At 38.2% G+C, this 24,132-nt stretch overlaps 1 protein-coding gene across 1 annotated transcript in view; it reads right to left on the bottom strand.

Moving 5' to 3' along the window:
* ANK3 (ankyrin 3) overlaps positions 1-7,775 on the bottom strand; it is a 366,065-nt gene extending 358,290 nt beyond the window's left edge. The window contains 1 exon segment of the mRNA XM_017855490.1: positions 7,155-7,775. Within this exon segment, the coding sequence (XP_017710979.1) occupies positions 7,155-7,268 (114 nt within the window). The 5' untranslated portion in view covers positions 7,269-7,775.
* Positions 7,776-24,132: the final 16,357 nt, after the last annotated feature.

Genomic DNA, 24,132 nt, shown 5'->3' with positions numbered 1-24,132 from the left:
CTTCCCATTCTAACGAGATATGTCTAAGTTCAAACAAAACTGAGGATATGATCCTAATTAATCAGAAAGTCACCCATGACTGAGAAATCATTTACTGGAACCAATTAAATCTAAATTGAAATCTATATATTTTATAAGCACCTCCCACATTTGTCAATAATAGATGATCCCATTTCATGACTCCACTTTGGGTCCATGAAAGCAGGATCCTGAGTGAATGGAATAAGTACCAGAAAAAAAATCTGACCTATATGTAAATGATTCAAGCTTGATGTCCTCTGGTTTGCTTTTAACTCTTCTACTTTTAGTTTACATAATATAAACTAGAATAACAATTTTTAGTTTACATAATATACACTAGAAAAACAATTTGGGCAAAACTATAGCAAATTGCTTTTATTTCTTGAAAATCAAATGTGAGTTATGTAACTGACAATATAATGTTGTATTTAGATATTCTCCTTCAATATTTAACCTATACCTAAATCAATCAATCAATCTATCTATCTATCTATCTATCTATCTATCTATCCCAATGCTTTCACTGTTTTTTCAGTAAGTGGATTCTATTTAAAAATTTTAAATGCAGAAGTACACTAACTTAAGTATAAAAGAATATACAAATCTAGATTTTACAGTTGAATTTAAATGATTTATTAAAATTTGAATTAGTAAATAATTTAACTTTCAACATCTCAAAAGTGATCATTTTTTTCTTGATATAAGAATTCACCCTGGATGTGCATTGATAAGAATCACCCTTAAGAAAATCTCTCCTGTAGAGGTTTTGATGGCCCAAGCAAGAAACTTAGAACCACACAGGCCTTGGTTCCAAGACCTGGTATTTCTGTGACCTGAGGCAAGTTTCATAAACAAACCTTGGCTTTGGTTAATGCCTCAGTACATTGGCTAACACTAAATACTCACACTAAAGTCCATTTATTCTTCTGTTCATTTGTCTGTACATTCTGAACAATAACAACAACTGCAACACTATGGCTCTTACTTTGTGCGAAGCACAGCTTTAATATGAACTCACTGAAACCCCATTACAACCTTATACTAAGCACATCCTACTATTACATTCATTTTGCAGGTGGAGAGCCTGAGGCACAGAGAGACTAAATAACTTCTCCAAGGTCAACATCTAACTGATAGTGCCAGAATCTGAACTCAGACAACCTTACTCTATTGTTCACACTCCTAATCATTACACGATACTGCCTCTCATCCACTCATTCACCATCCAGCAAGCCCCAGTTTGGCTGTAGTAGATAATTACACCATCTCTGGCCTCAAGGAGCTCACAGTCTCTTGGTAAGACAGACATGTAAACACATAATTATGGTACAGAATATCAAGTATGCTAATTGACCATGCTCCCTGGAGACCTGGAGTCCATATACTCGATGCAGCAGGGAACAGGGCAAGTTTCCTTGATCTCATAAAGATCGACACAATCTTCTACCATAGTCCAGCTGCTGCAGTACAAAACCTTACTTTTGCCTGGCATCTTAGATCAGGGTGTCAGAGATACCCAGGTAACTAGGAATGGGAAAAGCCTATAAAATATCAGGACGCACTGAGCTTCAATGGCAAGAAATAACACTATAGTCCATGTCTATAAAAAATCTGTTCTCAAACCCTTAAATTGTGGTTAACCTTAAAAGAGACTGCTAGCACCTCATTACAATAAACCCAGTGGTTAAATAGAGATCCCAAAGTCCTTTGACCCAAGTTCAAGTCTAGGTCCACCACTCACTAGCTACATGACCTCAGACAAGGTATTTTAAGCCTTAGTTTTACCTATAAAATGGAGATGAAAATAATGCCTGTCTCGTAGAAAAGTCATAGGGAAGAAAAAAGAATAACCCATGGGAATCCCTCTGCACATTGCTGACATACAGCAGGCATCCAACACACTGTTAAGTTGTCATTACACAATGTGTCTGAGGATTTGAAATCCTTGTGTTGGTAATTTTCATTTCTAACTTCCAAAAAATTTAAAAAAAAGAACCTTAAGAAAAAACTTTAAAATTTACTGCAGTGGGTAAGAAAAACAGACACTACAATCCTGAATTAGTTAGAGACATAAAGCCTGTCCTTTAAAGTTTCACATGTCTAGAAAATAGCTTATCACTTAGAAGATTTTCTGAAACAAGCCCACTTTGATGTGTAGCTGTGAAAACATTAATGTCACATACTACACACCTTGTATGGCATAGTAGTTAAGAGTGCAAGCTAGACAGTTAGACTGCCCCAGTTGGAATCCTAGCTCTACCACTGTCTGACTAGGGTGAAAACTTTCAGCAACTAGCTTCAAGGCTCAGCCTCAGTCTCCTTGTCTGTAAGATGGGGATAATTAAGAAAAATATTTTCTCTTCTCACAGGGTTATTAGGAAGATTAAATGAATCTCTACCTATAAAGCAATGTAATACCCTACCTATGCAGAATAAGTGGTCAATAAATGGCCTGGTAGAAAAGACATGAATCCAGGACATTTAATTCTTCCTCTTCCCCTTCAAGCCAGGAACTTGGCAGTTATCCTAGAATCCGATCTCTCTCTCACATCCTGCCTACAATCCATTGCCAAGTTCTACTGAGTCTTCCCCTAAATATCTTTGGTATGCAACACCCCCTCTCCACTGGCATTGTCTCCGCCTTGGTTCACACTCAGCATTTCGTGCCTGGATCCCCATCAGAGCTTCCTGACTGCTCTCCCTGCTGCTGCTACAACACGGATGCTTCAGTGACGGCTCTACCCCATAAAGCTATTCACAGTCCTCTCTTCTACCACCACCATTAAGGTCTCTCCCCGCTTTTAGCAGGATGATTTCCAAACTATGCAAGATGGCATATGAAGATCTTTATGCTCTGGCACCTGCCTACTTTTCGTGCCACACACTCAGGTCCCCTTTGCTCCAGGAATTCCAAAATATTGTTTGTTTCCCACACAGCCTAATAGTCTCTCCTACTTCTATGACTTTGGGGATGGGATTCCTGTTTTTCGGCTTCATTATCTTGCTGACTCCTCTTCCAAGGCTCAGCTTCACTGAGATTCTCCTCTGAGTGCATCTGAGCCAAGTGAGGGTCTTTCTGTGGACTCCTGGGGCTCCCTCTTCATTCTTTATGGAAAGTCATTAATGGCTCTTATCTTTCTCCCTCCCTGCCTCTTCTGGGCGTTACTGTAGTGTTGCCACTATGCTTTGATTGGCTTTGTCTCCAACATTTGATGCAATGCCTGATCCACAGAAGTCACTTAATAAATGTTTACTGAATGAATACATAAATGCAAGAATGAAGCAATGAATATTTGTTCCTGTATGTTTGACATCAATAATCAGAAAATATGTTAACTGTATGTTTGACATCAATAATCAGAAAATATGTTAATCATGGAATTGTCATTTTATCCTAGTATCTAGCACTGTGTCAGGTGCATATATATAGAGAGATCTACCTACCTATCTGTTGAGAGCAAACTCCACAATGTTTTCTTTTTAAATATAAATTTCATTAGGTCACCTCAAATTTTTTACAGGACCTGGTAAATATATACAAGCATATATTCATATACTAACAAAAACCACTTATGGAACAAATTAGGGTCAATTCCAGTAATATCCCTCACTGTTGAAATGTATTTTATAGTTTATGTGGGGAGAGGGCATGACATGCAGGTAACATAGTACCAGAAGCCAACAATGACAGGGAATGTGCAAGGACTGCAGCCTGACCACGAGGAGAGCACGTGTGACTTCGGCCCATCATGGCTTTATGGTAGGATGAGCCACCTACCGCCCACCGCCCATGGGCCAGGGCCCTGCTGGCAGCAGGGGATATAAACAGCTCTTCTCTGCAACTCAGTCAGGGCAGGGATCCAGTAAAAACCCACCCAAAGACACTCTATCTACAGTGGCATGCCTCCCACTGGTTGCCAACCTAGGCAGCCCATGAGCAGAGAAGTGTGGAGGGAAAAAGATATGGCAGGGAAGGGCAATGGGAAAGTATGGGGAAGGGGCATTTGTAAGTGCATTGGTAAGCACCTTTTAAACAAGATACTCATTCAAACTTTTTTTTAAAGCCAGACAAATTAGTAATAAAAAAGTAAAGGTTCATTCACCTAGATGCATTTCCTTTCAACAAATAGGAAGATTTCCTTTTTCTTAACACTACTTAAGTTATGTCAAGAATAAAACACATCTTTATTAAAATTCAACTAATTATAAATTCCTAGAAGTTCTGTACTGCTTTTTTTTTTGGACTGGTAATCACATATTCATGATTAACATATTCAAAATAGACCATATGTACAATTCACTGGGTTTTTTAAAACTTGATGAAATGTGAATCCAATGTTAAGTCTACATATGCATTATGATTTCATGATAACACGTAGTGATATCCCATACTATACGATTCTGTGTCATCAGACCTAATCAAGAAAGCTTTGTCTTTGGCCTTACTCAAACCTGAACTGCAGGAGTGTCATGGACCAAATTCCTTATTTTATAAACTAGATACTCTTTAGGATTTTCCCAAACTTTTCTAGTTTGTGATTTTATGAGAGTATCCACTATTACTTTTATGTAATTAAAAGATCCTTGCCAGGCTCAGTGGCTCACGCCTGTAATCTCAGCACTTTGGGAGGCCGAGGCAGGTGGATCACCTGAGGTCAGGTGTTTGAGACCAGCCTGGCCAACATGGCGAAACTCCATCTCTACTAAAAGTACAAAAATTATCCAGGCACGTTGGTGGGTGCCTGTAATCCCAGCTACTCAGGAGGCTGAGGCAGGAGAATCGTTTGAACCCGGGAGGCGGGGGTTTCAGTGAGCTGAGATCACGCCACTGCACTCCAGCCTGGGCAACAAGAACAAGACTCCATTTCAAAAAAAAAAAAAAAATCCTATACAGTATACAGTATTTCTGCATATGAACAAGAGCAACTTCCCCATAATATCCCACAAAATACTTAGAAGAAGCATTTTTGATTGACATGAGGTCTACAACATGGAACAAACTAGCCCACAGGCCTTCATTAGGATCTTAGAAAAAGGTGGGGAAAAAGAAACCCAAAGTAATAACAATTCACTTTATAGGGAATGAGGGTCATATATGGCTATGCCACTGAAGGAAATCTAGAGTGTCTTCAAAATAATTCAGTCTTAACTTTGTATATCACAAGTAGTCCATGAAATAATTTGACTATGAATATTGTATCTTCCATAATATACTGTATCTTAGAGAATATACCTATTTTACTATGTTAAGAATTAACAACAGCAATGAAAGTGTTATCCATGCGCCAGTTTTAGGATCTACTCTGAGTGTCCTGAGAACAAAACATTTAAATCCACTTGCACATTTACAATAGAGATATTGATATTTCTCCATGTTCCCTTCTGGTTGCTAAGTGATTTACATTGGACAGACTCTGTTGTACTGGTAACAAAGCACTTTGGTCCACAAAGCATTTGCTACAGCTCAGTGAATCCAGAAACTCCCTTTGCTTCACCCCTTCCCTACCTTGCTTCCAAGTCAAACAGGGGCCCAGGACAAAGGTGACAGATCTGTCATCACTGCTACAGAAAACTGCTGTACATAAACCTAGCTAATCTAACAACCCTAACATATAGTGTCAATATTAATATGACACCATATCTTCATACAAATATATGTACCTTTTCCGTGTTTTTTAGAAGCTAGCTTATCATGGTGGGGGTAGGCAGAGATGTATGGAGGGGGGCAAGTGGTAGTGACCTACCCACAGAGAAACCTCATACAATAAAATTAGACCATAATCTAGCAAAGTATGGCAATTTCATAACAACTCTGCTGTGCAAGGCTTTGAAATACGCCTGCACACAATTTCTTAACCCAAGTTTGTATTTTTATGAAAATATATTCAAGAAGTTTATTTACAAGAATATCAAAGTAGGAACTAACTATATTTAACCTCTTGCAGCAAAACAACTGCAGCTCTCCAGCTTCAATCTCAAAGTCAGCTATGCAACAAAAGGCAGCGAGTCTTCTACAGATCCTAACTGAAGAAAATGGCAAGAGTACCAGGAATATTCATGGTCACTCCTGAAGAGGGGTCCATGTGGGGGATGAAATCTGCATGTCATTTAGAAAGCACATGCCTCACTGCTCACAGCAAATTAAGGATATCTTTCCCTTGGGAATTTTCACAAAGACACATAAAAATGCTTTATGACCTGCCTTTCCTATTCAGATCACAGTTTTAGTCAATTTTTATTAATTATCATGGAGGAAAAGTGCTTTGGGGTCTTACTCCTGGTTCAGCACCTAGGAGTCATATTTAAGGGCAAACACTCTAAGTACTCATGGGCTACAACAAAACACCTCTGACCCAGAATTTTCCTCCTATTTTCCCCCTGCCTTGGACTATCAGTAAGGAATCATCAGTGCCTATGCTTCGATCTAAAGCAATCAGTGTTGAAGGTTTCAGGTCACTGGAATTCCTGCGTTCAGGATAATCACTCTCACCCAGCAAATTACCAAACCTCTGCGATTTCAGCTTTATTTAACAAGAGAAAGTTATTTCCAGCAGTTTATTTCCATTGCACAACTTGACAAAAAGCACCTTATAAAAATAAGAGGCAAAAGGAAAGAAAGAGGAAATAAAAGCAAAGCAGGAAATGACTTTTGTGCTACGTCTCTAAGGTCACAGATCTGTCTGGGAAACGCACGCATGTGACACAGTTCCAGCACAAAAGCTCTTTTTCCACGAGACAAACCTCTAAGAAGTACAAAGCCTGGCTCTCTGGCCTCTCCCTCTAACCCAAGTCACCGCAGTGCATTTCACCTTGACTGGGCTGTGAAGAAACTACTTTTGTAACTCCTTCACAACACCTTTCCGTGTCATGGAAACATGCCCATGCCTATATAAAGTGAAGCACACTTTCCGCATAGCCCTGCAATCACCCCACAGAAGAAAACCATCCCTCTTGCCTTGCCCATCCTATGGCCATGGTCTGCCATAGGGTTTATCATCTGTTCCCAATTTACACACCCAATTTACACTCTAGCCGGAATGTAAAAATAAGCTTTAATGCTTCTAACAGATGCCAGGGGGAAATTAAAACAAAACGAATCCAGGCAAGATACATGCTCTGGCATACATAGATACCTTTCTCTTCCGATCCCGGGACCGTTTGCGGTGTTTCCTTTTTTTCTCAGGCTCTTCTTCAGTATTGATTTCTAAATCCCTGTTTTTCTTTAATTGTGAGGCTGCATGAGCCATAATGCATTTAAAAAGATCCTCTCAAGCAGGCACGGCTTCCTTGTAAAAGGTGATATCCTCAGGCACCTTTAATCAGGCTTACAGCAGCATTCCAATCACTAGAGAGAAAGCTTTGACTAGAAGCAGGAAGATATTCACAATGCAAAGATGCTGGAGAAGCTGAAGCTTTTAAAAACCCAAATGATGATGTCCGGACTTCATCCTACACCTTCCTCTACCTGAACCTTTACAGGAGAGTGCAGCCATCGTAATGCATTTACCGTAGTGAAGAAGACAGCTGGGACAGAGGAAGCTGTATTATGGCTGTATCCCCTGCCACCAGCTGGAAGTGTCTAAGTGATTCCTCCGAAGGGGGAATGCTGCAAAGGATGCTTCTCCAAAGGGGAAGAATCAAGAGTCACCACACATGCAGAAGCAAAAATCCAACACTAATTCTGAAAACCTATTTTAGAATCCTTTGAAAAAAAGAAAAGGCTGCAATTTATACATCACCACTAGATCTACACAGAGAATAATTTAACCCCTGATAGAATGGAGCTGTTCCTACTTTAGTTCAACTGCTGATGGTGACAAAATATATAAAATAAGATTTCAAAAAACACACTAAATTTTGCTATGGAGATCCTGACTGCATTACGGGGAAAACAATGCATGTATTGCCCATCTCAACAGTGCATCCTTTATGCTAAACTATCAGCCTAAATGCATTTTGTGGAGAAGACTACACAAGGGCTTGTTGTCTTTTAAAAACAACATGCTGATTACAACACATCATACAGAAAGACGTGAGCATGTTGGTGTATGGAACAGATGCCTGATTCATAGGAGGTTCCCCAGGACTCTCCTCTCATGGGGTCTGAGGGTCAGGAATCTGTGCCGTAATCAGTGTTTCTGAGTCACTGAAATGCAGATTTGCTTTCATGTTAGGGTTTGCTTCAATCACCTTACTATTTTTGCCACCTGAGTTCTCAATGACCGCAGCCTCTGAATATTCATTATGTGAAGTGAAGCAGCAGCAGTGCTCAAGGCCTGCTGGGGTGTCTTCTGCTAGGATGCACATACTGGAAGAAATCTAATAAGTCGGGAGTCATTTGCACACATACTACACAGTATTCACAGAAAGTGCTTTAGCAAGAAACTGCTGAAATGTCAGGCTGGGCCTAAAACATATGAGACCTAGTAAAAAAAGAAAACACACACACATACACACATACACACACACACACACACACACACACACACACACACACACACACACCAATTTCACCAAGAAAATGAGCCAGGGGAAAAAAAGAAAAAAGATGTTCTGATGAAAAGACTTTGTTAGCATGTGCCCTTCCAATACAAAAGTCCATAACTTTGGCGGCCGGTGCATTTGACTTTGTAGGGCTGACTGTGTAGGTGTGTAAAGGACAGAGCACCAAGTCCAGTGCATCATGTGAGGATTTGGTTGGAGTTCTCTGGAGTTGTTGTTCATCTGCTTCACAAAGAGTGCCAAGTGTGAGTTCCTGCAAACAACTTCTACTCACCATACGTCTAGATTTGGGGTTCAAAGGTCTTTCCTCTTTTCCTCTTGTAGGATGCTTTATAGTCTCTGTGGAGCAGTGATAAAAATGGGAAGGGAAAGAATCAGGGACCATGGCGTCCCATTCCTACTACCAATGGACTGCGCACTTCTCTGAGGCCTCAAGGCGAACTACAGGGAAACCAAGCTGGTCATAGAGTTACCATGGGCCTACTATGTGCACCGATGCTCACGTGCTTGCCTTCCTCGCAAACTATCTTCATGAAGAAAGAGTTCTGGAAAGTTTCTCCATTGCCTATGAAACTACACAAAAATGGGGAAAAATGAAGGTGGCAGATGAAATGTAACTCAGATCCAAAACCAGATGAAAGGTGTTTGGGTCTTTGTAGTAAAAATGAGTGTTTTCTACTAGGATATTTTACTGTATTAGTAACAGGTGGGGCAGAGTAAAACTTAAACCTTTGTATGCATTTTCCCAATATAAATAATCTTATACTTTTGAAAACATTCATACAATTTCTTTTATTTTCAGCAAGTTGAAGAGAACAGCCAGCTAAAAAGCTGGCAGCTTTCCCACTGGCTCCTGGATCATCTTTTCCTTCTTCCTTTATAGACACTAATGATACTTTAAAATATATTTAGAAGTGTGCTTGATCAAGTAACTTCTCCATCTGAGGCTGGCAAAGCACTATACTTTCTCATTGATTTCTATTGGCAAAACCATAGTTGGAAATTAGGAAAATAAGCCACAGGTATTTTTGAACATATTTCTCTCTAGAATAATTCTTTGCTTCCCCGAAATGTTCAGAAGTTGAGAATGTGTCATGGCTTTTTAGGACTCCATAATGTGACTTTCTCGTTGCCTTGGATTTTCCCTTATCTCAGTAAGTGGTTAGCCCATCAAAAATAAATCCTAATGTATAGCTTGCTCAGATTACCTTTTTTACAGAAAATGTGATCTTTTATCCTCCATTTCTAAAGTAGAACTTTGAACAGTGACTCTACTAAGAAAGGCAACCCTGTGGGTCCTAGGTTTTGACTGTGATATTACTAAAGGCTAAATCCCTTTCTCCCTACACAGCAGACATCCTGACAAGTAACTCTCAAGCTCCTAGTGTACTTATTCTCAACACAAAGGCATTGACTCAAGAGAGCCACAAATGCCAGTTCCCCCCAAAACTGAATTGACAGTTTTATCAATAGTTCTAGAAAGCCTTTATTATAGCTGAAATGAAAACATTAAAAGAACTTCTAAAACTTTATTCCTTGACTAAATTTTATCAAAATTTCCACTTAAATTTCAAGAACTTATGGTCATTTGGGAGATTAAAAACTAGTATGAATCTTTAAAGTTCAACTAATTGTCCAACTGGTACAAGCTCACGTGTCTGAGAAGTGGGGCAGATCCCTGGTAGTAACAAGAATGAGATACAAACATGGCCTTAGAGGAAACAACAGCACAAGGTTCAGTCAGGCTGATGGTCACCTCCTTCTACTGCAACTTCTCCAGTCCTTCTACTTGCCATTGGCCATGAGAATGTGTACATAGGACTTGCATAGGATGGGCGTGGCCTACGCACGGAATGTCAAAGCTATTAAAAGCTGAGGGTAGGCCAGGCACGGTGGCTCATGTCTGTAATCCCAGCACTTTGGGAGGCTGGGGTGGGCAGATCACTTGAGGTCAGGAGTTCGAGACCAACCTGGTCAACATGGTGAAACCCCATCTCTACTAAAAATACAAAAATTAGCTGGGCGTGTTGGTGTACGCCTGTAATCCCAGCTACACGGGAGGCTGAGGCATGAGAATCACTTGAACCCGGGAGGCGGTGGTTGCAGTAAGCTGAGATCACACCACTGCACTCCAGTCTGGGTGACAGAGCAAGACTCCATCCCCCCTCACCTCCAAAAAAAAAGAAAAAAGAAAAAAAATGCTGAGGACAAAAATTCTTAAGTGACTTCCCTTTCTCAAGAAAAAAAGAAAAAATCTGTTCTTGTTTTAGAAAAGTCCCAGGTACAAGAATTCCTAAACCACGCTTTCAAAATATAGTACAGAGCGATCTTTCAAATTTTTATTAGCTGAAGAAATCATTCTTTGAATACATCCTACAGGAAAGGTACTTACAATAAACATAACAGTGGAGCTGCATGGCTGAATGGAAAAAATGGTGTCCTGGAGCCCCGGCTCTTTGGTTCTCTCAGCCCTCCTCCAGAAGGCAGCTTTGGTGAGCACAATTTGAAAGCCACCACACTGCCTCAAAGAGCACACTGCCCCAAACAGTCTCTGTGTTTTCCCTGCTTGCAGCTTTGTTACTAGAAGTTATGTCAAAAAAAGTGATTCTCCATGCACACGTATGTTTACTGCGGCACTATTCACAATAGCAAATACTTGGAATCAACCCAAATGTCCATCAGTGACAGACTGGATTAAGGAAATGTGGCACATATACACCATGGAATGCTATGCAGCCATAAAAAAGGATGAGTTCTTGTCCTTTGTAGGGACATGGATGCAGCTGGAAACCATCATTCTCAGCAAACTATCGCAAGAACAGAAAACCAAATACTGCATATTCTCACTCACAGGTGGGAATTGAACAATGAAATCACTTGGACACAGGAAGGGGATCATCACACACCGGGTCCTATTGTGGTGAAGGGGAGGGGAAGGGATAGCATTAGGAGATATACCTAATGTAAATGACGAGTTATTGGGTGCAGTACACCAACATGGCACATGTATACCTATGTAACAAACCTGCACATTGTGCACATGTACCCTAGAACTTACAGTATTAAAAAAAAAAAGTGATTCTCTCTACTAAAAATTGTCCCAAATAATTGTTTTTATTTCTTACCAGAACTAACAAGTTTCATGCAGTGTGCTTCCTGCCTGGGCATTATTAGAGCATGAATCTTCTATAAAAACAATTAAAATATCTTTCCACATTGGGCATATGGAGTAATGGGCATACTCCAGATAATATCTAATCCAGGAATCAAACAATTGTGACTAAGTATGCCACTGAAAATCAAGCCAAATCAGTTCATTCAGATGCCTTATAGACTTTAGATACACAGCCAAGTATTTCTTCCCACTCATTTTTCACATACACCTTTTCAGGATTTCAAGACAAGCTCTAAATATTAGTTCAGTCAATTAATAATTTGACTACTCTCTCTTGTCATTTCATGTTGTGTCTCTACCTTGTTAAGCTGAGTTGACACACAAACCAGTAACAATGTATGTGGTTTCGATAGAGATGACACTGTCACATGGAGATTTTGAAGTTACAAGAGCTGTGCACATGTAAAAAATATTACACTGTGATATGAAGAAGGAGAAGTTGGGGAGTATATAGAATAATGGAGGATGGAGGCAAGACAGAAACTAAAGAGAGAAATGGTTTCAGGGCTGCTAGGGAGGGTGTGCCTGCTCAACCCTACTCCAGGTTCCTGGTAATGAGGCAAGTGTGTGTTTTGATGGAATAAGAACGACTTCATGCTGCACCCACTTCAGTTTTCTCAGAAGCAGAGCAGCCTCGCCACAAGAGATAGTCAAAATATTTCTTCTTCACAAAGAAATCTGGATCCACGATCATTTCATTAATTTTTGGCATCCTAGATGATACCAAAAGACCTAGAGCAGGTTTGGAACAAGGTGAAGGAACAGGAAAGAAAACATGCACTAAACTTGTCAAGGGTTATAAATGACAAAATAAAAAACACACACCGGGAAAATTTTTAATTCACAGTCTCATATTATTTTTCACTTTTAGATGAGACATATGAAGTTCTTAAAACAAAAAACTGTGACTGGATAGCACTGAGGGACTGGCAGCCATTCATACACCCCTTGTAGGGGGTGGCACCTCTGGATAACAAGCACTGGCCTTGGTGCCATCTGTCTTAGCACTTAGTCTGCCCTCTTTCCCCATCCATCTGACTCTGCGGCTTGACCTCAGTGCTGGAGAGACAGCCAGCTGGTCCCAAGCACACCAGCTGCTTCTGTGACCTCACATGGGCAGACAGGGGCAGGCACATGAGGAGGCTTCCCCAAGGTCTCTCCATCACACCCACACTGGCCTGCAGAGAGAAGGAGATCCTCCGTTGCACATAGAAGTACCCCACAGCCATATCTGTGGTGTCCGTTCAACCCGAAGGAGTAGACTGGTAGTGCCTGGCAGAGTTCTGAGTGCCAAGCAGGCACCAAGAGAGGGCTGCGAGGAAGATGAACCACATGCCACTTCCTCTCCCCACTCCGGCTCTTGTAAAAGGAGGCAGCTGGACTAGATGACTTCGATGACAGTCCTCACTCTTCTAGAATGCTGTGATTTATGTGAAAGGAGGGTTTCAATGTTTGCAAATTTAAAAATATACATAAGAAAGGTTTATTCAAGCAGAGTTTATTCAAGCAGAGTTTACTGTATTCTGCACTGGCCAATACAGTAGCCACTAGCCATATGTGTCTACTGGGCAGGGAAATGTGAGTGAGTAGTGTAACTGGAGAACTAAATATTTAGTTTTACTTAAAATTTCTTTTTTTTTTTTTTTTTTTTTTTTTTTTTGAGACGGAGTCTCGCTCTGTCGCCCGGGCTGGAGTGCAGTGGCTGGATCTCCGCTCACTGCAAGCTCCGCCTCCCGGGTTTATGCCATTCTCCTGCCTCAGCCTCCCGAGTAGCTGGGACTACAGGCGCCCGCCACCTCACCCGGCTAGTTTTTTGTATTTTTTAGTAGAGACGGGGTTTCACCATGTTAGCCAGTATGGTCTCGATCTTCTGACCTCGTGATCCGCCCGTCTCGGCCTCCCAAAGCGCTGGGATTACAGGCTTGAGCCACCGCGCCCGGCCAAAATTTCAAATTGATATTCAATTCAGATAGTAGAACACATGCAAGTGTGTTTGGAACAATTTGGATATGCAAATCTACTTTTTTAACTTTAAATTTTATGATATAACATACAGATCAAGTATTTCCAACAAAAATTTTGCATCCAAATTGAGACGTAAAATACATCCCAGGTTTCAAGATTTAGTACCAAAAAATGCAAAGTAGCTCAATGATTTTACATATTGATTCATGCTGAAATAATATTTTGGACACAATCAGTTAAATAAAATATATTACTAAATTAATTTCACTTTCTTAAAGCTTTTTAAATGTGGCTATTCAAAATTTGAAATTAGATGCATGGCTTACACTCCATTCTGACTCAACAGCACTGGTCTAAAGAACTTACACAGTACTAACAAAAAGAGAGTCTGATCTGTCAGAAATTGTCTTCCTGAAGGCAGGTGTTTCATCAAACAAGCAGAGAACACTTAGCAATCAACTACTATGCCTTTTTCTTTCTTTCTTAATTTTTCTTTCTTTTTTTTTTTTTGTAGAGGTGATGCATAAAGATACAGTATGTTCTCAGGCACTTGTGCTGAAAGAAGCATTCGTGTGCTCATGGACACATTCCCTTACCCTGCTGGTCACTGTGTTCAGCACCAGGGATGTATAGAGGAATGAGACTTCGTCCTTTCCCTCAAGTTTCCATGGGCGAGAAAGACAAGGACATCAATAATTAGAACACACAGACAGGTGCTACAGAAGCAGGGGTGGGGTAATGTAAAACATAATGAAGAAGTTAGCACTCAGCACAATGTTTTCTAGGTCAGATCTCCTTTCCCTACCCATGGAACTTACAATTTCACAAGCGACCCCTTGACATTCTAGTCAACATGCCGAACTGCTTGTAACTTGAACAGAAAATACAAAACTCCCTTTACGCCCTGGCTACTGCTGTTAGTGCTGGTGATACAACAGGGAATGAGGCCGATAAGGTCCCCTTTTCAGAAGCTTCAATTCTTGAATATTGAGCCAGGGAGTAAACAAATAAAAAATGAACAAGATAATTTTAGATAGTAACAAGTGCTATGAAGAAAATAAAGTAGTATGAGTGAATTGAAAGTGACCGGATGGGGAATAATTGTTTATGAACTCTTTGCTTCATTCTGTGTTTAGATTCCCTAGGAAAAATAAATCATGATAGTGAGGAGCCAGCTGAATTGGGTATTTCACTCTATTAGGGTACTAATTCTCCAAAAATTGCCCTCTAAACCAAGAAATTCATTTAACAGCAAAGAGCGAATGGCTTCTCAAATAATGTGCTCAATTCAAATATACTTATTACTGAAGATAATAGATATGCTTTGGTAACACTTATCTCTGAAACTATTTGTATAATTATAGCTTCCATCACCTTTATTAACTTATAGCTTAATATCAATTCAAAAAGACTGATACAGTATAACCACTGAGTAATGAAATAAATTTTCCTGTGTAACTTGTGGAAATAAGTCTTGTTGTTTCACAGCCAAATATAATATTCTATGAAATTATTTCTTCTGATAATTCAATAAACTCTTGTAATTTAATGTCTATATAATAATTATATTTAAGTTGGCCAAAAGGAAATATAATGAAAGTAACTAAGTAAGGCAAAATAGCTCTTACCCCAACTTTGTTGCTAAGTAGCTGTGAGACCTTACAGAGACCTTATCCTACCTAGTTTCTGGTTCCGTATCTGTAACATGAAAGGAATTCTAAACTCTCCCAAAATACATGCTCTGTGATGCTGAAATACAATTACAGTAAGGATGAAGTGATTGATTTTTGCATCATTTTATCTTGGTGAGTTCTGATCAAGATATAAGGAAAGTAAATTCACTTTCAAAACATTTCTTTCAAGAAGCTACTAAAAGGCAAAGGTACAAAGGAGATTTTATTTGAAGATTCAGGAAACTGTTGGCCCAGGAATTATTTGCTGACCCTGTGTAGGAGGAATGGAGCAGCACATATAAGAAAGCAAAGGATCTTATCTCTAGAAAATGAAACATTTAATTCATTGATTTAGGAGGTCATACTTACAGTAGGATTAAAAAAATAAACAGTACTCCAGATTCTATAATGAAAATCAGTCAAATTTCAGACTAAAACTCAGATAATAATTCTTTAGCATATTGAGGGACATATCAACCATGCAGAAATTTATGTCTAAAAAAAGACATCCTATTTCCTTGGATGTAGCACTGAGCTGACTTCCTGCCATGGAAAGGGCTACATGTAGAGTTTATAGCCTCATCCTTCTGTAGAGTGGAAATAACACCTGCTTCTTCCCTATCTAACCAGTGTGTTTCAATAACCAATGTCTATGAAGCAACAAGGACATTACAGAGAACAAAAACATTAACACATAAACATAGGACATCATCCTGTTGGGGAGACAATAACGCAGATTGGCACTCAGGGTTCCTGAGTAGATTTGGGATTCGCTCTCTTCCTACTTGTCCTCGAACTCGGCCAGTGTTAGCAGGCTTTCTCTTTCATGTTGTTTTGGAAGGCACACTGGAATCAGACTAATTGAGCTTCATGTTATATATTCCACAACTTTGCAACTTTTCCTTGCCCTTTCATTAGATCATGCCAATATAATCACAAGAATGATAAAAGTTTGAATATTCAAAACAGCCTGTTTGGAACATAATGTCCTATGTTTTGGAGATAAAGGTGGTGAGGTCCTTTGAAAAAATGCAACTCAAGAACAATTTTCTCATTCTTTCCCAAGATCTTTTAAAAAGGGTCTGAGAGTGGGACAGCATCATTTGTAATACTGGGAGGTATTCCTTGATGCGGGCAGATTCATCCTGCTTGCCTTTTGTATCTTCTAAGGCAGGAGTCAGCAAACATTTTTGTAAAGGGCCAGAGGGTAAATATTTCAGGCTCCGAAGGCCGTTTGGTCTCTGTTGCACCTAATGTACTCTGTGAAAAAGCAACCAGAGACAATATGTAAGGGTGTCAAAGTGTCTCTCTAATCCAATAAAACTTTATTTATGGACACTGAAATTTGAATTTCATATAACTTTCAGGTATCACCAAATATACTTCTTCTTAATTTGTTTCTAACCATTTAAAATGTAAATAACATTCTTAGCTTTCAGGCTATATCAAAATAAGGCTGGATCTGGCCTGTAGGCCTGTTTGCTGACTGCTCGTCTGAGGTATCACACTGTTAATAACATATCATTCTGAGGGTCTTTAGGAAAGGGCGAATGGCCAGCACGGTCAAAACTTGGTGCTTGGAATATTTATGTGTACATACATGTATATGTGCATACCTGTATGCATATACACATAAGTATATGTGCATACATGTATGTACACACGTGTGGATGTGTGTATTTACATAAATCCCATGAAAATTTGTCCTTTGGATTTGAACATGATAACCGACATTTCAGTGATGGAAAAACATATGTTGCTATGTACATTTTCTATACCAGGTCCACACAGATAACATTAATTCACTCATTTAACAAATATTTATTGGGTACCTCCTTTAATGAAGCAGCATAATCCTGTACATTATTTAAGACACCCAAACTCAACAAATGCTCAGCGAGCATAAGAAAACAATTTTAAGTAGTACAGGTGATTGCATATGGCATTCACTCAATGGGCACCTTCCCTGGGTGAACCTCCAACAGTATCATAAACATGATGCTCTGTATGCAATGCATAGGATATCTGGTTCACTATGTCCGGTTCCTCCCTTAGGGTGGGAAGAGGGCATAGGAAGTTCTGATGCTTTGTATTTTATTTGTAATTTCCTATTATATATTATACATATCTTACTTCAATTATTTTGTAGAGCACATAAATTACTTCAATTACTTATAGGGCAACACATAGGAATACACAGATATTTATGGGGTATCTCCTATGTATGTAATACTGTACTAAACCCAGTGGAAAATTAAAGAGAAAATGCATAATCTTTTAAAAAATTAGAATCATGATTACAGACTTACAGGCTTCGTTTTGGCATTATTTCATTAAAAAAACTAAACTTGGAGGTTTGTCAACAGTTAATGAGTGGTGCAAATTTTAAACAATTATCTGGCATTAAAGACGTGGAAGCTATGGAAAGAATGAGCTCAGGTCTGTGACCTAAAAGAAACTATCTACTCTGAAAGTGAATACTTTGTCCTTTAAGAAATGTAAGATGTTTGTTCCCCTTCTCTCACCCCATCCTCCTCCCTCCCACCACGCATGCACAAAATTGTTATTCAGAGAAAGGGAAGGGCCAGATGGTTTTGGGGATTAGCAACGAGGAAAGGCCCAAGTTTCACCTCAAGGTTGTTATTAAATTCTAGTTCAGATTGGCAGGGATACAAAACCAGGGCCACGGAGAGCTCTCTGGGAGTCTTGGTCCAGTTCCTAATGAGCAGGTGTTGACATGGAACAAGCTGCCTGAACAACGGAGCTGCAGGCAAGGAGCCGCTACAGTTACCCAGGTGGACTGAATCTGCCCCATTGCTTCTGCCGGCACAAGAAACCTTGCACTAAATTCTGTACACTCAGCCATCAGTATCTAGGTTTTGCTCCTTCCCGCAACAAACCAAATAATTTAATGAAAAAATGTAAACTGTGGTCTTTTCTGCAGAGGTGGTGATAATGCAACACTTTGCTCCACTCTAAACATTCTTTCCAGCATACATCCAATTTAAATCAAATTTAATTTGGGTTACAGAAAGTTTCAATACCCCTGGACATTACCAAGTGTCCATTACATTAACCCTTTTCTAGATGAAAATTAGCTTGAACAATCTATTCAATGAAAATAAAATATAAATCAAAACCTCCAATACAGTGTGTGTGTGTGTGTGTGTGTGTGTGTGTGTGTGTGTGCAGCCATGGCACTAAAATCTAGTAAGACTTGGCTAAAATTTGTACTACACCAGTGACAATAGTGGGATTTACTAAATAGAAATACCATTTTACTATATGTAATGGATATTACTTTGTCAGTGATTTTTTCAGTGAAACTGGTGAGACAAGCCCAGGATAACAACCAGTGGTTTACAACAGATGCAATATTTGTGTCTATTTTTAACAATAATTTTCTAGCCAATTTGAGTTTTTAAAAAGATTTCAGATCCTATGAATAGGAGTTACGGGAAAGGAATAAGAATGCTGATTCGGCTTCCAACCAAAACTTTTCACAAGGCTTTCTTGCAATAATGGCAAATTAAAACAAAATCATCATGCTTATTAAAAAAGAATTGTCCCACTTTATGAATACTTGTGAGTATTAACAGCAGAAACAACAATCCTAAGGTAACTACTGCATTTCATGACAGCATGTTCTATCAAGGTGGCAATAAAACCAGTCTTGGGGATGAGCAGATCATTCCAAGGGTTTTTTGTTTTTTGTTTTTTTTACATTACAATAAAAACTTTATTTATAAAAGCAGGTGAAGAGTCTGCAGGTACAGTTTGCCTTTAGATTCTAAAGAAACAAGTCTTGCTTCATCTTAGGGGAATTTCCAGTCATATCTTGAAATACATTTTATTTTTTAATTTTTAAGTTCTGGGGTACATGTGCAGGATGTTCAGGTTTGTTACACAGGTAAACGTGTGCCATGGTGGTTTCTGCACCAATCAACCCATCACCTAGGTGTGAAGCCCAGCATGCATTAACTATTTTTCCCAATGCTCTCCCTCTCCCCACCCCACTCCCCGACAGGCCCCAGTGTGTGAAGTGACTCTGCAGGCCTTCTAAAGCTCAAGAGCTCTTCCTGTATGAGGGAGGCAACAACAAAAAAAATAATTTTGAAAACTGTGGCTGTGTGGAGCTTTTTTGTAAAAGTCATTTTATTCATTTTCCTGTCTTCAACATATATTCATTCTAAAATTTCAAATCATGGATTTAAAAATCAGAAAATGTAAGTCAGTCACAGAAAGACAAATCCTGCATGATTCCACTATATGAGGTATCTAAAACAGTCAACTTCACAAAATCAAAAGAGTGGAATGGCAGTTCTCAGGGGCTGCAGAGAGTGGGAAATGGAGTTTATTAATCAATGGGCATAGAATTTTGGTCAAGCAACATGAATAAGCACTAGAGACTTGCCGTACACCTTTGCACTGATAGTCAATGATACTACACTGTACTGCACACTTAAAAATTTGTTAAGAGGGTAAAGCTCATGGTAAGTGTTCTTACCACAGTAAAATAAAATTTAAAAACTGCCACTTAAAAGCACAGGATAAATAAAAGGAAAACTTCAACTAGGAAGAATTTTTTAAAATCATATTGCCACTGCTCAGAAATGAGTACCATTAGTATTTTGTTGTATATTATTCCAAATCCCTCTTTATATTTATATGTATTTAAATGTAACTATTTTACCAAGAATATAATCATTTAAGTAGCTTTATAATCTGCTTTAAAATGTATTCTGTGTTAATGCAGATAATGAATATCCATGCAAATTACTAAGTCCTATAACTTTTAAAAGGTTATATAATATTCCATGTGATGTACATGTCATTTTTTAAACCAGTCCCCTTCCATTATACATTTAGATTGCTCCAATTTTTTTATGAGAGAAACAATGCTATATATGACCACTTATCTCAGATGAGTTCACACACCCATTAAGTAACTTAGGATAAATTTCTGGAGGTAGATTTCAGGAAAGGTGAAATCAACCTGACTTAATGGCTAGGCTAAAATATTTATTTAGAGACTGGTGGAATTAAACTGTACTTCTATCATCCCATTCCCAACTCCACTTATATATTCTCTGTCACAGAATCTTCTGTGACAGTTGGTAGACAGAACAGGGACCTGGAGAAATATATTATCTATGCTATGTTTCATTTTACTTACAACTTATTAACAGCTGTAAATCATTTAAAACCCAAGCTGTGTTTTAAACCCAAAGTCACTATATTCATGATAATATTTACCAGTGCCACATTTTGAATTATTCAAGTATTATGGATCATAGAGTAATAACATTGATCAAAAAAGAGCTTAGAACTATACTGGTTTGGGGTTGTGTGGATAATCAAAATAAATGATTTATAAAACTAATAATATAAACAATAAAAATGCGTAAGTATTAATGGGGGAAATGGTTTTGATGAGACATCAAAGAACTTACTGCTCAGTAAGGCCCGGGGAAGATGCCTGAGGATTACTGTATCATAACATTGATGGTAACATTAGACTGCTTACATGAACTGTTAAATTCATAACAAATGGTGCATACATTTGTAACATGCCTTAACATGCAGGAGATTGAAATAAACGATCCTATATGCACACACACTTGGAATTGTTGGTGAACTATGTTTTTCCTCCCTATAAGTTTGAGTTGTTTATGTGACTGACTTTAGGCAATACAATGTATAGAAAAGAACAAAAGCAATTTTGCACTAGTCCAAGCCTAGGCCTCAAGAGAATTTGCACACTTCCATTCTGTTTAGGAACATGGCCAAGCTACGATGTGAAAAAGCCTGGGTTAGCCTGGTAGATAATCAGAGACATGTGGCTCATCACCCCATTCCCCAGAAAATAGCCAGCCAGCACCGTCACCTAGCAGACTGGCAGGTAACCAAAGGCCCTGTTTGTGGGAACCTACCTGAACCACAAGAACTGCCTGGCTGATCCCAGCCTAGTGGTCTGCCTAGAGTTACACAAATGGTTATTATTTTAAACCACTAAGTTTGGGGTGGTTTGTTATGCAGTGCAAGTAACTGATATCAAAAAAGGCTGAGAATATGAATCGTAAATACTAGGCATAAAAGAGGGACTATCACTACAAAGCGTATAGATATTAAAAAGGAAAGTAAATATTACAAACTTTATGTTAATAAATTGAAAATTTAGACAAAATGAATATATTTCTCAAAAAGATGCAAATTATCAAAACTGACACAAGATGAAAAGGAAAATCTAAAGAGCCTATGTAGAAATGGAAATTACTACAAAAGCAATCATTACAAAAACAATTACACAAAGAAAATTCCACACCTATATGGTTTTGCTGGTGGTTTCTATTGAACACTTTGGGGGAAAAAAATCAATATCACACCAACTGTTTCAGAAAATAGAGCAAATGAGGACACTTCAATTGTTTTATGAGGCCAGCATAATCTTTGCACCAAACCTAGTAAACAAATTAAAAATACGCATACATACACAACCCAGACTGATCTCTCTCATTGAGAGAAATGTAAAAATCCTTTACAAAATATTAGCAAAATCAAATTTAATAAAGTGACAGAATACAAGCTTGGTTTTACACATATTGGGTGAAATGTTGAATGCTTTTCCTCTAAGACTGAACAAAAGTATTGGGCACTCTTTTTTTTTTTTTTTTTTTTTTTTTTTAATATTGAGATAGAGTCTTGCTCTGTCACCCAGGCTGTAGTGCAGTGGCTCAATCTCGGCCTCACTGCAGCCCGCCTCCCAGGTTCACAGCCATTCTCCTGAGTATTGGCACTCTTACTACTTCTATTCAACATTATACAGGAGACCTTAGACAGTATACTAAGGCAAAGAAAAGAGAGCCACAAGATTGGAGAGGAAGAGCAAAACTGGCTCTTTTTACAAATGACATGATGGTTAACATAGAAAATCTTAAATAATTTATGAAACAACTCCTAGAACTAAAAAGTGTATTTAGCTTGGTTTCAGGATACAAGATCAACATACAGAAATCAGTTGTATTTTGTATGATGGCTGCAAGTGATTGGAAAATCAAATTTAAAAAAAGAACAATTCTACTTTTGAAAATACCAAAAACCATAAAGTACTTTGGATAAATTTAATGAAATACATGTGTAAATCCTCCACATTGTGAACTATAATCATTGCTGAGAGAAATTAAAGATCTACATTAAGGTAGAAATCTACTACACTCAAGGATTGAAAGACCCAATATTATTAAAATGAAAATTATCTTCAGAACTGTAGATTCAACATGATCCAGTCATACCACAAGTATTATTTTTTTAAGTAGACAAACTTATTATTAAACTTGTCTATGAATATAAAGAACTTTGACTATCCAAAACAATCTTTAAAAATAATAACAAAGTTGAAAGAGTGACACTACCTGGATTTAAAATTTACTATTATAGAAAGAAACAATAATCAAGACACCATGGTACTGGCATTAAGATAGACACAAAGATCAATGCAAGGGAAATAGACTTGCACTTATATCATTTATTTATTTTCAACAAAGGCACCAAAGGAATTCAATAAGGAAAAAGATTTGAACAAATCATGTAAAACAACAGAATACCCATATGAATAAATATAAACCTCAACTCCTACTTTACACACTACAAGTAATCCAAGAAAAATCATACATCTAGACATAAAAACTCAACTCTAAAGCATTTAGAAGAAAACATAGGAAAATACTGTCACAACATGGGGTAGGCAGACATTTCTTAAGACAGTATACAGGACATAGTAGTCACAAAATCAAAAAAAAAATATGTTAGACTTTGTTAAAATTTAAAGCTTCTGCACTTCAAAGGTCACTGTTAAGAAAATGAATAGGCCACAAGTGGAAGAAAATATTCTCAAGAATATATCCGACCAAGGATCAGTGTCCAGAAAATATAAGTGACTCCAACAAATCAAAACTAAAAAGATAAACAACCCAGTTAAAAATGAACATTAGACTTTAACAGACACTTACAAATTGGTCAATACATAAAAAGTTGGGGACTAATGCAAATGAAATCTGACATGAGATACTACTATCAACTACCAGAAAGGCTAAAATTAAAGACTGACAACACCAAATGTTGGCAAGGTTGTAAAACAACCAGAACTCTAATATGTTGTGAGTGGAGGGTGTGAAATTGCACAACCACTTGGAAAAAAACATTTGGCAGTTTCTTATAAAATAATACAAACACCTACCCTATAACCTAGCAACTCCACACCTAGATGTTTCCACAAGAGATAGAAAACATATGCCCAAGAACGCTTGCATAAGAATGTTTATGGAAGGCTTTATTTGGAACAAAAAATTAAAAACAGCCCAGATGTTAATTAACAAGTGAATGGATAAACAAACTGTGGTGTAGTCACACAATTAATCTTAAAGAAGAAGGAAAAAAACCCTACTGTTACTGAGCATATGATGCTGAGTAAAAGAAGCCTTTCTCAAATGAGTATATAGTGTATGTTCCATTTACATGAAGTTCTAAAACAGGCAAAACTAATCTATAGTGAAAAAAATTGGAACAGAGGTTGCTCCTGGGAGTGGAGTGAGGTGGGTATTGACTGGGAAGGAAGAAAATTTTCTGGGGTGATAGTAATGTTTTGTGTCTCAAAAAGGTCTGTGTTACCAAATATATGCTTTTGCCAACATTCATCAAATGGTACATTTAAGTTTTGTGTATTCCATTGTGTGTAAATTTTACCTAAGAAAAAAGTAAGTAAATATCTCCAACTAATGACAGCATGCAAGCTAATGT

The sequence above is a fragment of the Rhinopithecus bieti genome, unplaced genomic scaffold, assembly GCF_001698545.2.
Source record: "Rhinopithecus bieti isolate Rb0 unplaced genomic scaffold, ASM169854v2 scaffold_39703, whole genome shotgun sequence".
Classification (NCBI taxonomy): Eukaryota; Metazoa; Chordata; class Mammalia; order Primates; family Cercopithecidae; genus Rhinopithecus; species Rhinopithecus bieti.
The sequence above is the reverse complement of the archived record's forward strand: the minus strand, read 5'-3'. Positions and strand labels throughout refer to the sequence as shown.